This window comes from Salvelinus sp. IW2-2015, unplaced genomic scaffold (genome assembly GCF_002910315.2).
Source record: "Salvelinus sp. IW2-2015 unplaced genomic scaffold, ASM291031v2 Un_scaffold5817, whole genome shotgun sequence".
In the NCBI taxonomy this organism is placed as follows: Eukaryota; Metazoa; Chordata; class Actinopteri; order Salmoniformes; family Salmonidae; genus Salvelinus; species Salvelinus sp. IW2-2015.
The window spans coordinates 46,426-61,795 of NW_019947082.1; the positions used below are offsets into that span (position 1 = coordinate 46,426).

A 15,370-nucleotide genomic window follows, 5' to 3' on the forward strand; every position below is an offset into this window, starting at 1 on the left:
CGAACGTGACACAGACGAGGAATCTGAGTTTGGTGGATGCCAGGAAACGCTACCTACCCCAATGCATAGTGCCAACTGTAAAGTTTGGTGGAGGAGGAATAATGGTCTGGGGCTGTTTTTCATAGTTTCGGGCTAGGGCCCTTAGTTCCAGTGAAGGGAAAGCTTAACAATATAGCATACAGTGACATTCTAGACGATCTGTGCTTCCAACGTTCTGGCAACATTTGGGGAAGGCCCTTTCCTGTTTCAGCATGACAGTGCCCCTAAGCACAAAGCAAGGTCCATACAGAAATGTTTGGCGAGATCGGTGAGGAAAACTTGACTGGTGCACAGAACCCTGACCTCAACCCCATCGAACACCTTTGGGACTGCGAGCCAGGCCTCATCGCCTAACATCAGTACCCACCTCACTAATGCTCTTGTGGTCTCCGCAGAAATGTTCAAATCTAGTGGAAAGCCTTCCCAGAAGAGTGGAGCTGTTATAGCAGAAAAAGGGACCAATTCCATATTAATGCCCATGATTTTGGAATGAGATGTTCGACGAGCAGGTGTCCACATACATTTGGTCATGTAGTGTAGAGACTCTGAAAGCTCGTTCTGATATTTCTTTATTTTTACTTTGTGGATTGTGTGTGTATTGTTGTGTATTGCTAGTTATTACTGCACTGTTGGAGCTACTGTAGACACACAAGCTTCGCTGCACCTGCGATAATATCTGCAATCTGTGTAATGACCAATAAACTTTGATTTGACAGCAGGTGTCCTAACAGCATGTACACCAATCCAGTCATGTCAGATCAGTGATTATTCCAACAAGTAATTGAAAATGACCCTAGAGATCAGTCTCCAGAAGGAATTGCCTTAAAGGAGAACTTTATAAAGTCCAGACCCCATTTTTTGGGGGCAATTTCACTTCTTTTTGAGAAACTTACCCCAACCAGTGATACATACTTATAATGTAAACAAGCATGACTGTCAGTCACTTTGGATAAAAGCGTCTACTAAATGGCACATATTATGTATTATTACATGCTCGTTCTGCTCGTTCTGCAGTGTCAGGGCTTAGATAAACATCAACAAACATGTCCTTTCAGAAATGGCAAAACTCTCAGTATAGTGATGCAGGTCTTTAGATGTTGCACACATGCAGTTGTGTCATTATAACTTTTTCGCAACGTTATATTCTATTTGTGCGACTCGAGCTTTCCCCTGTCATCTGTGATATTTCTCTGTGTAGCCTGAGCATGCGCACACGGAAAACAATGGCTTGTCGCACAAAATTGAATATTACAATGCGGATAACGTTCATAATGACCAGTTAGATTGACACAATAATTAACCATAGACTTCTAGTCATGCGCTAACGAGAGTTAGCGTTGGCCGCGAAACTACCTCACTGCCACAATCCCGAAGTATCCCTTTAACTTTAAAGGAAATTCCGTCAGTGAGGTAGTTTCGCGAGCCAATGCTAACTAGGTTAACGCAATGACTAGAAGTCTATGGTATCTGCTATGGGGAAGTAGATAAAGGGCCAAATCCCTTTTAGCACGTTGGGACTGCTTGGAATGCAGGTTTAAACCAGCAGGGTGCAGATTCTAGAGTTAAATAGAGTCAAGCACGGCTACAGCACACTTCCATTGTAACTCTTAGAAAAAAAGGTGCTACCTAGAACCTAAAAGGGTTCTTCGGCTCTCCATAGGAGAACCCTTTGAAGAACGCTTTTTTTCCAGGTAGAACCCTTTTGGTTTCCATGTAGAACCATGTCGGCAAGGGTTCTACATGGAAACCAAAAGAGCTCTTCCCGGAACCATAAATGTTCTACCTAAACCAAAAAGGGTTCTCCTATGGGGACAGCTGAATAACCCTTTGGACCTTTTTTCTAAGAGTGACTATGACTTCATTGCCATTAATGATGCCTGCCTTGTCGTAGCCTATAATCTATGTGCATGTGACAACACGGAGGTGAATCCGTTTAGATGTCTCGTCTCTCCACAAAGATATGATAATTACAACACTTTATGGAAATCCCCCTGGAATTTGGTCTTTTTGATCGTGTCAACCAAATCTAGAGTCACAGACAGCTAGCTGCATCGAACGGATCCCAGTAGTGTTTTCAAACTTGAGAGGGAGCTCTGTCTGTCTGACTACAAAGAGTCATTGATCATTGAGGAGTCCTGAGACCGTATTCATGAAGTGTCAGTAATGCTGTTCTAAGATCAGTTTTGCCTTTTAGATCATAATGAATTTGATTAAATTAACAGGGGGGACCTGATCCTAGATCAGCATATGTGACGTTTTATGAATTCATGCAGACGGCGACCGCTTACTAATTCTGAGAGCTTGTGTTTCCTCATAGGCTCAGGCTAATTGCTGTGGTCCAATACCCATAGAGATAGCTTACTACAGTATGTTCAAAGCAGACGTGTGACAGACAAGGGACACTTGTTGCGTTTCAAGTCTTACCTCCCTCTCGTTTAATCACACATGTTGTTTTGACGGCAGGAGCGGAACACATGACAAAAACTCTATGTGAACAATGCCGTTCTTCATTTAACTGTCTGACAGTGTGTGCGTGTGTGTATGTGTGCGCGTATCTCTTTCTGTGTGAGTGAGTGAGAGAATTTCAATAGAACACTGTTTCTTAATGTTTTTGACATGTGTATGGAATATTCTGCTTTACTGTGGTGAGCTGAGTACCTCCACACACAGATGAGATAGATAAGGATGAGGTAGTTCACAGTGCTCCAGATGTAAGGAGCCACCCACAGAGATATACTCCCACTGCCGCTCCCTCTTCCATAGAGATATTATGTCAAGAGCAGCCTGTGTGATCCTTCTCATTGTGGAAGTGCGTAGCTAGTCATCAGAGGAGTCATCACAGATAGTAATGGGGAATCAGGGAGAGTACACTCTGTGGGGTTTGTTAAGAGGAAGATAGAGGAAGCAAAGAAGTACTGAAGGTGTGTGGGTGTTAGGGTGGGAGGAGAGTGTGTGTTGTGTGTTGTGGGTGTGTGTGTGTGTGTTGTGTGTGTGTGTGTGTGTGTTGTGTGTGTGTGTTGTGTGTGTGTGGTGTTGTGTGTGTGTGTGTGTGTGTGTGTGTGTTGTGTGTGTTTCACCAATGCCACATTCATCACCAGCCACACATTACCAGGCAAAGCACATGCATGAAAGCCGAGCTGTTCCACACAGCCACATGGGCCCTCTCTCCCAACCAGAGCCCATAGGAGGAACATGTAGGACTGTGAGAGTGGATTGACCTTGTGCAGCTGGAGGTTGATGTTGGGTAAATCACAGTACCTGTGTGTCTCTGGCTCTCTGCCATCCATCCACTCACTACCATGCATTAATAGGATCTCATCTCACCTTGATGAAAACGCAAGTTGACATTTATTGGGATGGAATCTTGTCCTGGAGGCAGAGCTGACTGAGCGGTTTCTGCTAGATGGACCAGCTGCAAAGTCAACATTGGCTATATCGTAAAGAATTATTAAAACTAAAATTAGCTTTTTGTTCTTAATTTAAGGTTAGTATCAGGCATTAGGGTTAGCATTGTCTGATAACCCTAATGAGCTGCCTCCAGTACATGAGTCATCTCAATAAATGCCAACCTGCGACGAAAACCTGAAGTGATGTCACGTCACAAGGATCATATGCTCTGTATTTTATCATGTATTATTCCTAGGTATCACCAATGATATCATACATGGTTTTTATGTATATGGTTATAATAGTACTTGAGGCCTTTCTTTCCAACCAGAAATGACGTGGTCATCATGAGTAATTATTTTTCGGACCCATTTCTAACCATGCCTACAGAATTAAAGAAAACATTATATTATACAGTATATACAGTACCAGTCAAAAGTTCAGACACATCTACTCATTCCAGGGTTTTTCTTTATTTTTACTATTTTCTACATTGTTGGCTTGAGAGAATGCCAAGAGTGTGCAAAGCTGTCATCAAGGCAAAGGGTGGCTACTTTGAAGAATCTCAAATAAAAATATATTTAGATTTGTTTAACACTTTTTTGGTTACTACATGATTCCATATCTGTTATTTCATAGTTTTGATGTCTTCACTATTATTCTACAATGTAGAAAATAGTAAAAATAAAGAAAAACCCTTAAATATATATATTATAGAATCTCTATGACCATGTCTATCCATCCCCCACCCCTTCTATAAAAGCTTCATTCTGGTCTTTTGCTCGGGGAAAACTATAATTTACGGTTTGATACTGAGTGAGATGGGTCCAGGGCTTTGACCGACCAGGGAGCTCATGAAATTCACATTCATAAACAGCTGAGCAGGCTCTATAAATAAACACTTAAATGGCTTCACGGTCGGGGCAGATCTGTTTCCTGATGAAAGTCAGATGATCTGTAAATGTCACAGCAGAGAGAGGGCTTAACAGTCCTCCGGCAAGTGTGTGTGTATCCCTTGTGTGTGCCCTTATCAGTAGCCACTAGCAGATTATATCCTCAGCTCCCAGGCGATGTAGTATCCTCAGCCTCCCAGGGGGATGTAGCATCCTCAGCCTACAAGGCAGATGTAGTATCCTCAGCCTACCAGGGATGTAGCATCCTCAGCCTACAAGGCAGATGTAGTATCCTCAGCCTCCCAGGGGGATGTAGCATCCTCAGCCTACAAGGCAGATGTAGTATCCTCAGCCTACCAGGCGATGTAGTATCCTCAGCCTCCCAGGCGGATGTAGTACCTCAGCCTACCAGGCAGATGTAGTATCCTCAGCCTACCAGGTGGATGTAGCATCCTCAGCCTACCAGGCGGATGTAGTATCCTCAGCCTCCCAGGGGGATGTAGCATCCTCAGCCTACCAGGCAGATGTAGTATCCTCCAGTCTACCAGGCGGATGTAGTATCCTCAGCCTCCCAGGGGGATGTAGTATCCTCAGCCTCCCAGGGGATGTAGTATCCTCAGCCTACCAGGGGGATGTAGTATCCTCCGCCTCTAGGGGGATGTAGTATCCTCAGCCTCCCAGGGGATGTAGTATCCTCAGCCTACCAAGGGGATGTAGTATCCTCGGCCTACCAAGGGGATGTAGTATCCTCGGCCTAACAGGCAGATGTAGTGTCCTCGGCCTACTAGGCAGATGTCGGATCCTCAGCCTACTAGGCAGATGCAGTATCTCATCCTCCCAGGGGGATGTAGTACTCGCAGCCTACCAGGGGGATGTAGCATACCCAGCCTCCCAAGGGTTGTAGTATCCTCGGCCTAACAGGCAGAGTGTAGTGTCCTCAGCCTACTAGGCAGATTGTAGTGTCCTCGGCCTTACTAGGCAGATGTCGGATCCTCAGCCTACGAGGCAGATGGTAGGATCCTCAGAGCTACCAGACAGATGTAGGATCCTCAGGCTACCAGACAGATGTAGTATCCTCGGGCTCCAAGGCAGATGTACTGTAGATCCAATAGTTTCCACAGAGAGCTAGAGGATCACACTATGCTTCTCCATCAGTCATGTACTGTATTATACTGTATAGTCTTATATTCTCCAGATTAACGTTTGTTGACTTTGAGTTGATTGCCTCAGTGCTGTGACCCTTGGCTGTCTTATCAGTCAACATTACATCATAATGCAACAAAACATGTATTCATATTTGATGCAACGGCACCGTAAAAAATTTATGTCACAAATTTGAGTATTGCCTATAATATTGGTTGCGTGGTTGTGGTCAGACAACACTGGGACGTTTTATAAGGTGCTATCTAAGATAAGATCGTACTTTATTTATCCCCCAAAGGGGACATTTGTTTCCCCAGCAAATACATAAACATATATATACAAACTAGATACACTACAAAAGACACACAGACACTAAAATATGTTATCAAGATGTTACAGAAATATGTAAATGACATGTGAATTAGATTTGTGTGCACTTCATGGAAAACAACATTTCAAACTTTTTCTCTTTCTCTGTAAGAAACCACCATCCTGGCTTTAAAATCCTTCTCATATTGTCTGTCTTTGTTCCGAGGTAATTATGATCAAAGTGGTGCAGTATCAAAATCCAATCAAATATCAAGAAATACATTTCCGATATCATATGGACCAATGGTTAGTGATTAAAATGGCAGCGTTTTGAAACTACTGAAATACAAATACAATGTTCCAATGAGGCCACAACATGTTCATTGTTGGGCTGTGTCCACAACATGTTCATTGTTGGGCTGTGTACACAACATGTTCATTGTTGGGCTGTGTCCACAACATGTTCATTGTTGGGCTGTGTCCACAACATGTTCATTGTTGGGCTGTGTCCACAACATGTTCATTGTTGGGCTGTGTCCACAACATGTTCATTGGGCTGGGCTGTGTCCACAACATGTTCATTGTTGGGCTGTGTCCACAACATGTTCATTGTTGGGCTGTGTCCACAACATGTTCATTGTTGGGCTGTGTCTGTGTTGTTGGCTTGGGCTACAGCTGACACATTTATGAAGTGTTGATGAATGTGCATTACCTCAAAACTTATAAAAGTAAGTGTCCAACATGTTCTCATTATAAATMTTCAATATTATGACATTTAAATGTTGTAGTTACTTATATGTCACCCAAGCTGACATGTTATTTATACAGTATGTCACTGTTACAATGTGTTATTAGTGGGAAAAACAATCTACACAAGTTAAACCTTTCATTACCCACCATTACACAGTACTATCTTTTGAATCACAATGTTGAGGCACATTAATGTGTTTTAAAGAGTAACATTGATGTATTTCTGCCTTCATGCCTTCTGCTTCGCTTTTTTCTTTTGAACACACAAACTAACTAAATATGAACAGCTCAGATAAAAGAGGAGGAGGGGCTTAGAAAATAGGCTCATTTAAAAACAAAATGGCAGCCAGATGGAGAGAAGACCAGGGCAAAAATCTGAAGAGTTCTTTATGAATCCTCATTTCATGAGAGTTGTTGAGGCCAAAGGGGGTGTGGGTCTGCCTAATAGTCGGAGAGATCCAAGTAGCCTAAAAAACGGCAGCAGGCAGCACACCCAAACCCAGCTGTATKGTCAGATCCTGCTGCTGTTCAATGCCTTTATCCTACAGACTCTAATAATCACCAGGGCCAAAGGAGCTTCTCTGTGGTCTGAAATGAAGTTTTACCTCCCGGTCACGAAGCAAAGCGCCGGGTCTCGTCTAGTCCCGCTCTCTTCGTGTCCTGAGAGGACCGTCTGAGAGCCCTTTAATTCTTTAATTGAGCCCTTTAATTCTCCATTCTTCACTTAGCAGTGATGGGATGCGTTACCACCAGTGATCAAATATGCCCGACACCGGTTGGCTTTAATTACAGGGTTTAYACTTGGATGCACCCAGCTTCACACACTCCAACACAACCTTGGGCTCCGTTGAAAATGCATAGCGCGAACACCCAACATCATGGGTGTGTGTGTGACTCTGTGTCTGTGTGTCTGTGTGCGTGTGTGTTGTATGTGAGTGTGTAGGAGCAGAATACAAAGCTTTAATAAACTATCTGCCAAATAATTGTGAGCCTCCGGTGCCAATGTCATCCGCGGAGCAATATACAGCATACACTCCATCCATTGTGCTAGGGAAGTGGAGTGGGGCAACTGGCCTACTGGGTAATAACATTGAGTTAAACCCTTTCAAGTGATGCACTTTTAGCCTGAAGTAGTTGTCATTACATCTGCATCTACGCTAGCACTTATTTAATTACATTCCTTRCAATTCCTTCCTTTAATACTGTACTTCCTTTAATAGTGTWCTATCGTGACTTGTGCTGAAACTCCCTAAGTCTATTCCTATGCCGAAAGAGTCGCGAGTAGCTGATGCATAGTGTTTAAACGCAATAATAGCAGTAGCACATCCCCACTCTCTCAAAGGTCCAGATTAATCATTTCACTGTTGGGTACAAAGATGTATATGTCTCCCTCTACACTTGTTAGATGTATTAGCTACATGCCAATCTGAATTACATTTGCGTAGGTTTGTGTAGGTAGTACTGTCGTTTGTCACAGAATGCGTCACAAAACCCGCTTTTAAACTCAACAATAGAGTATGCCTCTAGCAACAGTTGGGAAAGAAGGAAGAAACCTGGAAAGAATCTTTTGAGATGGAAAATKAGCTCTTTCTCCACTGGCTGGCCAGTCATATAGTAGACAAGTAATATGTCACCGTATATGACATATCGCTACCTACAATAGTAAAACGTCATTATTTTGACACATTCTTATGAGACCATATTGGAAATCTAAATTCAGAGTAGAATTATCCCCCTATATTCTCAAGCAGAGTGTGCTCTCCCTCCATCTCCACAGCAGTTTACTGAACCACTATTTCCATCCTCTTGTTTACAGTCAGTAATTGGGCCTGATTTACAATGCATTCACAATGTGACCCCCTGGGGTGTCGCGGCAACACATGAATTAAGCAATAGTGCCAACCGTGACAGCTCAAGCAGAGAACACGGAGAGAGGAGAGCTCTCGAACGCAACGTGCCCTACATTACCGCTGCTGCTTCCCATAATCCACTGAGGCCGATTTTTCATTTCCACCTGGAAGGCTGCCAGCCAGAGGATTTCTCCGCTGTTGATAACATTCCACGGATGGAGAGAGAGAGAGAGAAAACATCCATCCATATCCTCTGGGTTCGGACTCATTGCACACAACATGACACCTCTCCTGACTTTGTGTGTCTGTAGTCAACAAGCGCGACAAATAAGACCGGTGTTACGAAGTATACAATCACATTCTGGCAGTTTACAAGCCTTATGAAACATGTGTTTGGTTATGATTCATCTGTATTGATAGAAGGGGAGGCAGTATGAGTAGCCACTGACCCTAGGTAATCTTAACAGGACAGAGGTACTATTTTACTGGACGTTATCCTGTTTATCCTCACATGGGACTATATATATTCCTACTACAGTGAAATAGCCGACACATGTGAGTATACAGTATTTAGTATAGTTTGATTACAAGAAGGGTTTTTAAATATGTTGCATTATCTTTAATGCCTTTCAATAGTATAAGGGAGATCCTTTCTCCCTGCACCAGCCTCCACTGCACTCCGCAGCTGACCCATGAACCTATTCAACACTTGAACTCTTTCTGATGGCACGATTTTCAGGCAATTGTTCGTATTTAGATTTTGAATATTTTATTAGGTGCAAGAGGACATCCAACCACACTGCATGGAGACACAGAACATAAATGGTAGATGAAGATGAGGTTAAAGCAACAGCTGAATCCTTTTTGTTTCTCATTTATCTTTTCACAATTCCAAGGTTGCATTGTAGGAAAAAAATACAAATTATATTTGCTGAACTGAAAGATGGAATCCACAGTAGGGGAAAGCAGCACTACTGGTCATCCCACCGCCGCTGCTATTGTTTTGTCACACGGCATTGTAAAAAGAAAAAAGTAGTGCAATGATGTCCGAGGTGAAATACAGTGTTTGTTGTTTTCAGTAACTTCTCTGTTGTTGTAATATCCCAAACGGACGTGGCTGTTTCACCTTAAGGATTCCAACTTTATGCTTTGAATCATCCGCAAACAAAAAGCACATTCGGTGCTGAAAAAAAGGCCATTGAACATTTTAAAAGAAGATGTCCTTCTTCCACTAACATTCTGAATGAAATAGTGACTCAGTGCAGGTAAACACATTAACTCATGAGCAGAAATGCTAATAAAATACAAGAAATGAAATCGTCTCTACAGAAATAAAACATACATTTATATAACACATAAAAGGACATTCATATGTAGAATAACTTTTAAATGTTCTAAAATGATAGGTGTGTACCCCTTTAAAACATTACTGCATTATATCATTCTCAAAGGCCATCAGAAATGTTCTGAATCCCGCTGTTCTGTTTTTACAAACATAAATCTTTCCAAGATGTCCCAAAGGAAAGGAAGAGACAAACGTCCATTTGTTTCCTAACATCAGGTTAGTCCTCTGCACTCTTCATAACCAGATAAGGGTTGAATTGACAGGCATTGTGGTATTGTGTTGCAGCAAAACAAGTGTGAACAGCGTTGAAGAAGCAAACTTGACACACGTATCTACTGCACCACATTTCAAATCACTGTAGTTTAAATGGACTGGAATGAACCACAACATTAATTCAGAACGTGGTTCTTTTTTCTTATCCCTAAGGAAATTAAAGACATTTTCTACAAACAGAAACATAGCAAAGTGTTCCAGTGCTTTTTGTCTTGTTCCAACCAGAAACATTCAGATCTCTTCTCATCTTTAGTTTCACAGTCTTCATTTTCATAGCGTCTCTCTGGCTTATAGCAAAATGCCTCTATATTATACAATGCAACGGGATAGTAAAATAGCTCACATTCATCTTCTCATTCATTTGACAAACATGATATTTACTAACACAGATTATGGACAAAATCCTTCCTTGAAGGTCATCCAGTCCCTGGCATCCCATTCCAACCCACGCTCCCCCAGTGTGGCACACAGAGCGCTGAATTCCCGGCTTCCCGCCAGTCCTCGGCAGCTTTCCGACTTTGCTTTTAACCTGCCTGGGCCGGCCGCTGCACAAAGCTGCTTGGGATGGCAGCTGCTCAAGGGGAGGAGAGGTATTAGAATAGATTTACAAGAATGTGAATGTCCTCGTCACTAATCTCTAGGGCCTTTTACACAACGAGAGCGTGCACACACCCACACAAACTGCTATTACAGTAAACACACCCACCTGTGCATGTACACATGCACACACATATACACACATACAGTACGCATGCATTCACTTTTGCACTCAATACTCTCAGTGACAGGTCAAAACACATGCACACGTTGAAAATGGTCTATTCCACCATTGCCTTTACATTCTATACTCATCAATAGCCCTCTCTGGAACATGGGGCTTCTTTTTACTGCAAAGGAACACAAGCTCACATCATTTACCGAAGAAGTTTGCCATGCAACTCAGAAATAGCTGTCCACACAACACAATAAAAGCTTCTATGGGTTATATATTAGCTCACATTCTCTGAATACAGTACAGTGCTCAATTATCAGTGTTTGAAATGCCTTAGAGAGGAGCTGTGTTCAAACATGACTCAGTCAAAAGGATATCTAGCTAAAGGAGTAAAAGACAGAATACAGAGTAGAGAGTCCTCAGTCTCAAGTGGGTTCTCTGTAAAATCCTCTAGTTAGAATCAYGTTGGAATGGGCATGAACTTGTGAGCCATGTACTTAAGCATGGAAAATCACACCAAAACACATTGGGAAAAGAAGAAGTTGACCCATTTACTAGATCTAGGTCTGTAAACAAAGGCAATACCCGTTGAGCCCTTTTTCCTCCTTGAGGGGTGTTTCTGAAGCAGCACAGAGAGCGCGGAACCAGAACCACCTCTCAAGCCTCCGGAACCTTCGGAACCCAGTGTCATGACAACGTTACACATCCAACTCCTTTACGGTTCGAACATACGGTCCTCGCAGATCTCCAACGCCACCTTGGATGCTCCTCCCATGACTTCTACGTTGGTGTCGATCCAGGGAACAATGTTCCCGGGCATGTAGGAGGAGCAGTTGGCCATTCCCATGATGTCCACAGGCCGGAGGACCCGGTCCCACATGTTGAACTGGCTCAGCTCGCCAACGAAGGCCTGGGTGGCGTCGAAACGACCCCCCACCATGTCCTGTACAGGGAGAGGGACTGTGTTTAAAATCCCATCAGTGTACAGAAACGTCATAGCCTGGGTGATTCATCGTTTCTGCGTTCAACAAGAATTCAAAGACATCAATAATTTTGCCAAAGCCGGAACAGAACGACAATTCAAATAAATTGTATAGTACGTCTGATAGATGAGACAGTTCTATTGCTCTGCTATTGGTTTCCTCTGTGTGTCTGTCATTTCACTCTACAATTGCAATTTTATCCATGAAAGACACACTACATGCACTGTAGCTTTCCACATAGACTAGCAGCACACGTGCTGCATAAAGTAGTCCACCCAATGAGACCCAACAGCTACGTTACATTACTGGGTCCCTATGGGAACGATCTTAATAGTCAGTGTTCTGTACTACATCGCCGTAGAGATAGTAAGATGGAGATATCTGTTGGAGTGTCACACTAACAATGCTCCCAAGGGTGCGCTGTCACTGGTTAAGGCAGGCAGAGAGGTGAGGTAATGGTAAAGGGTTGTTGATAGCGTGACAAGAGCCTTGCCTCCCCCTTCTCCCCTGTTCATCTCTCCCTCTCCCTCTCCGGTGGGAGTACATCAGAGCCTGGCTAAGCCTCACCTGTTCCTGTCCCAGGATGATCACCCCTCCAGGTTTAATTGGGTGCCAGGGGGCCAGGTTCTCCCCGGTGCCCAGCCTCTCCCCATCCTGGTATGCCTCCCAGAAGCCGTCCCGCGTCGTCCAGGTGATGCAAATGTGGTGCCAGCGGCCGTCGCTCACCGACAGGGGCAACTGGGCCACCTGGGTAAGAAGGGTGAGATGGGCAGTACAACGTTAGATGGGATTAATTTTTAATTGTAAGCCGCTCTGGATAAGAGTGTCTGCTAAGTGACTCAAATGTAAATGTAGAATACTTATAGGGGCAAAGAGGGTAAGAGGGTCAAGGAGGGTAATTCATGTTAGAGGGGCTATACTAACTTGGGCAAAAGGGGCAAGAGAATACCTGTGTTTTTGTCTTTGTGTGGTGAATCTTAATTTCCACTTAAGTCCAATTTTCATCTAGTCATGCATGGATGTCTATGGGAAACTTAGAAAAACATTCACTCAAGTGAAGGATAGGATTCCCCTTAAGAGCTTATTGTAGACTTTACTATCAGGGAGAATATCCCAGGGCAGATAGGGCAATACAGCTCAAGTTGAACCGTACAATCTGCCGTAAGAGGCAAGAGAGCACAAGTGCTATATATCACTGGGGCAGATGGCACAATGAAGCTTTGACTGAGACACACAACACAGGGCCAAATGGAGCAAGACAACACCAGCACTTTACAAATAGTTTATAAAGAGTAAAGTGACAATATACTGTAGACTGTAGAAATTGCAGTCATATGGGATTGCACTTCGAAAACAAGACCAGAAAGATATAGCACAGGTTACGACATCAGCGCTTTACCCAGACTTTACAATGTCATCATGGTCCACAGAGGATTCAGCATAGGAGAGAATGGAGGTGGAAGTCATTAGCTTTATATAGAGCTTCTATATGAGCCATAGAGACCATAGAGACCATGACATGCAGAGGCTACTGCCAACAATTTCCTGTCTGCTCTTAATCCCTCCCATGAGAAACTAGACGCTTGACCTCCAAAGGTGTTCCAGCATATCACATTTACACTAAAGCCAATCAACCAGAGCATTGATACTGTGGAACTAATTACTGCCCTCTAGTAATATCCCTGAGCCTTGGTCAACCTGAGGACGTTAGGTCTGATATCATACCCGGAGCCAGGAGTTTCTCCCTGACCGTGTGAGCAGGAAACAAACACAGCAACTGTTGTTTACATAGGGCCCGGCAGATGAAACAGTTGCAGAATGTCTTTTAGACCACACCAACATTTCAGTMAAAATTCTCTAATCAAAGCTCTGACAAAGGCTATGAGACAAGTGATGAGGGAGTTTATTTTCTATGAACGATTATTCAACATTTCCTAGAATGCACCTGCAAGCAATCCTTAAAGGTGTGAGGGCATTTCACGTTTTAGATCCGACAGGTGCAGAAAGAAATTCAATAAAACCACCCCATCCGGGTATTGACTAAACCCAACCAACCACTACATCAAAAGATGTTTACTCTTGTCCAATAGGCAGCCAACTGCTGTGAAAGTACTGATAAAATAAGTTCCAAGTGGATATATTTTGGCATTAGGAAAGCTTTAAAGGACAGGTTCAATATTTTTTTTAGCCTAATCTGTATTTCGGATGTAAATGTCATCTATAGAAGGGTCCAGACACTTTTTGTGTGATTTTAATCGGTGATTTTGCTTTTTACTTGGTGATTTTGGTCCTCTTTTTTCAGAAACATACCGCACCTGGAATAGACTTTATCATTGCTCGTTCTGCAGTATGGGGCTCCGGAAAAACAACGGCTCCAAAACAACCAACTAAGTCCTTTTCCAAACGGCAAAGCTCTCAGTATAGTGATGCAGGTCTTTTGATGTTGTACACATTAAATTATGCATTTCCAAACTTTATCCGCAAAGTTAAATTCCATTTTATGCAACTCGAGCGGTTTCCGTTACCAGCAGTGCTAAACAGAGAAGCATGTTTCTCAACCAAAGTGAAACTGCTAAAGTATCTGGACCCTTAATAAAACATGCCATTTACATCCAAATAGAGTTATGGTTCTATAATAGTGAACGAATCCTTTAACTCCTTATTAGAAACCAAAATAATGAGATGCAACAGGAATGTTGAATGGATTTGATCCAGGGAAGATTTTCTCTCTATCTTTAATAAATCTCATTTTGGAGCACTAGAGCATTTGCACAGATGAATGGTGTACCATTGACAAAAGAACATGGTGTAACATTCTAACCTTAAACCTGTTGATTATATTAACCAGAATCCCATGCAGACCTGGGTCGTGTTAGTTAGGTTTTAAAACATTTTGAACGAATATTAGTGTTATATTCATGATTTCATCTTCTCTCACACATACAGTCTCTGACCCTCTTTCCTCCCTCTCTCACACTCACTAACACTTTCATTGTTTTGTTCCTCTGTTCTCTGGTGCTGTATCGTCCTCTGTTCCTCTGGTGCTGTATTGGTTTCCTCTGTTCTCTGGTGCTGTATCGGTTCCTCGTTCTCTGGTGCTGTATCGGTTCCTCTGTTCTCTGGTGCGTATCGGTTCCTCTGTTCTCTGGTGCGTATCGGTCCCTCTGTTCTCTGTGCGTATCGGTTCCTCTGTTCTCTGGTGCCGTATCGGTTCCTCTGTTCTCTGGTGCTGTATCGGTCCCTCTGTTCTCTGGTGCTGTATCGGTCCCTCTGTTCTCTGGTGCTGTATCGGTCCTCTGTTCTCTGGTGCTGTATCGGTCCCTCTGTTCTCTGTGCTGTATCGTCCCTCTGTTCTCTGGTGCTGTATCGGTTCCTCTGTTCTCTGGTGCTGTATCGGTTCCTCTGTTCTCTGGTGCCGTATCGGTTCCTCTGTTCTCTTGGTGCTGTATCGGTTCCTCTGTTTCTCTGGTTGCTGTATCGGTCCTCTGTTCTCTGGTGCTGTATCGGTTCCTCTGTTCTGTGGTGCTGTATTGTTCCTCTGTTCTCTGGTGCTGTATCGGTTCCTCTGTTCTCTGGTGCGTATCGGTTCCTTCTGTTCTCTGTGCTGTATCGGTTCCTCTGTTCTCTGGTGCTGTATGGTTCCTCTGTTCTCTGTGCTGTATGGTTGTCTTTCTCTGGTGCTGTAT

At 43.3% G+C, this 15,370-nt stretch overlaps 1 protein-coding gene across 1 annotated transcript; it reads right to left on the reverse strand.

The window, feature by feature from the left end:
* Positions 1-9,123: 9,123 nt before the first annotated feature.
* Positions 9,124-12,561, reverse strand: LOC112078535 (neuronal pentraxin-2). The gene is made up of 2 exons (XM_024144743.2): positions 12,252-12,561; positions 9,124-11,644 (listed from the first exon to the last, which is right to left on the reverse strand). Exon 2 carries the CDS (start codon positions 11,639-11,641, stop codon positions 11,417-11,419), a length of 225 nt encoding a protein of 74 aa, XP_024000511.2. The 5' UTR covers positions 11,642-11,644; positions 12,252-12,561; the 3' UTR covers positions 9,124-11,416.
* Between the last annotated feature and the right edge of the window lie 2,809 nt (positions 12,562-15,370).

Excerpts from the sequence above, each read along its gene's own strand:
- LOC112078535 (XM_024144743.2), bottom strand. The coding sequence starts at position 11,641 with ATGGTGGGGGGTCGTTTCGACGCCACCCAGGCCTTCGTTGGCGAGCTG.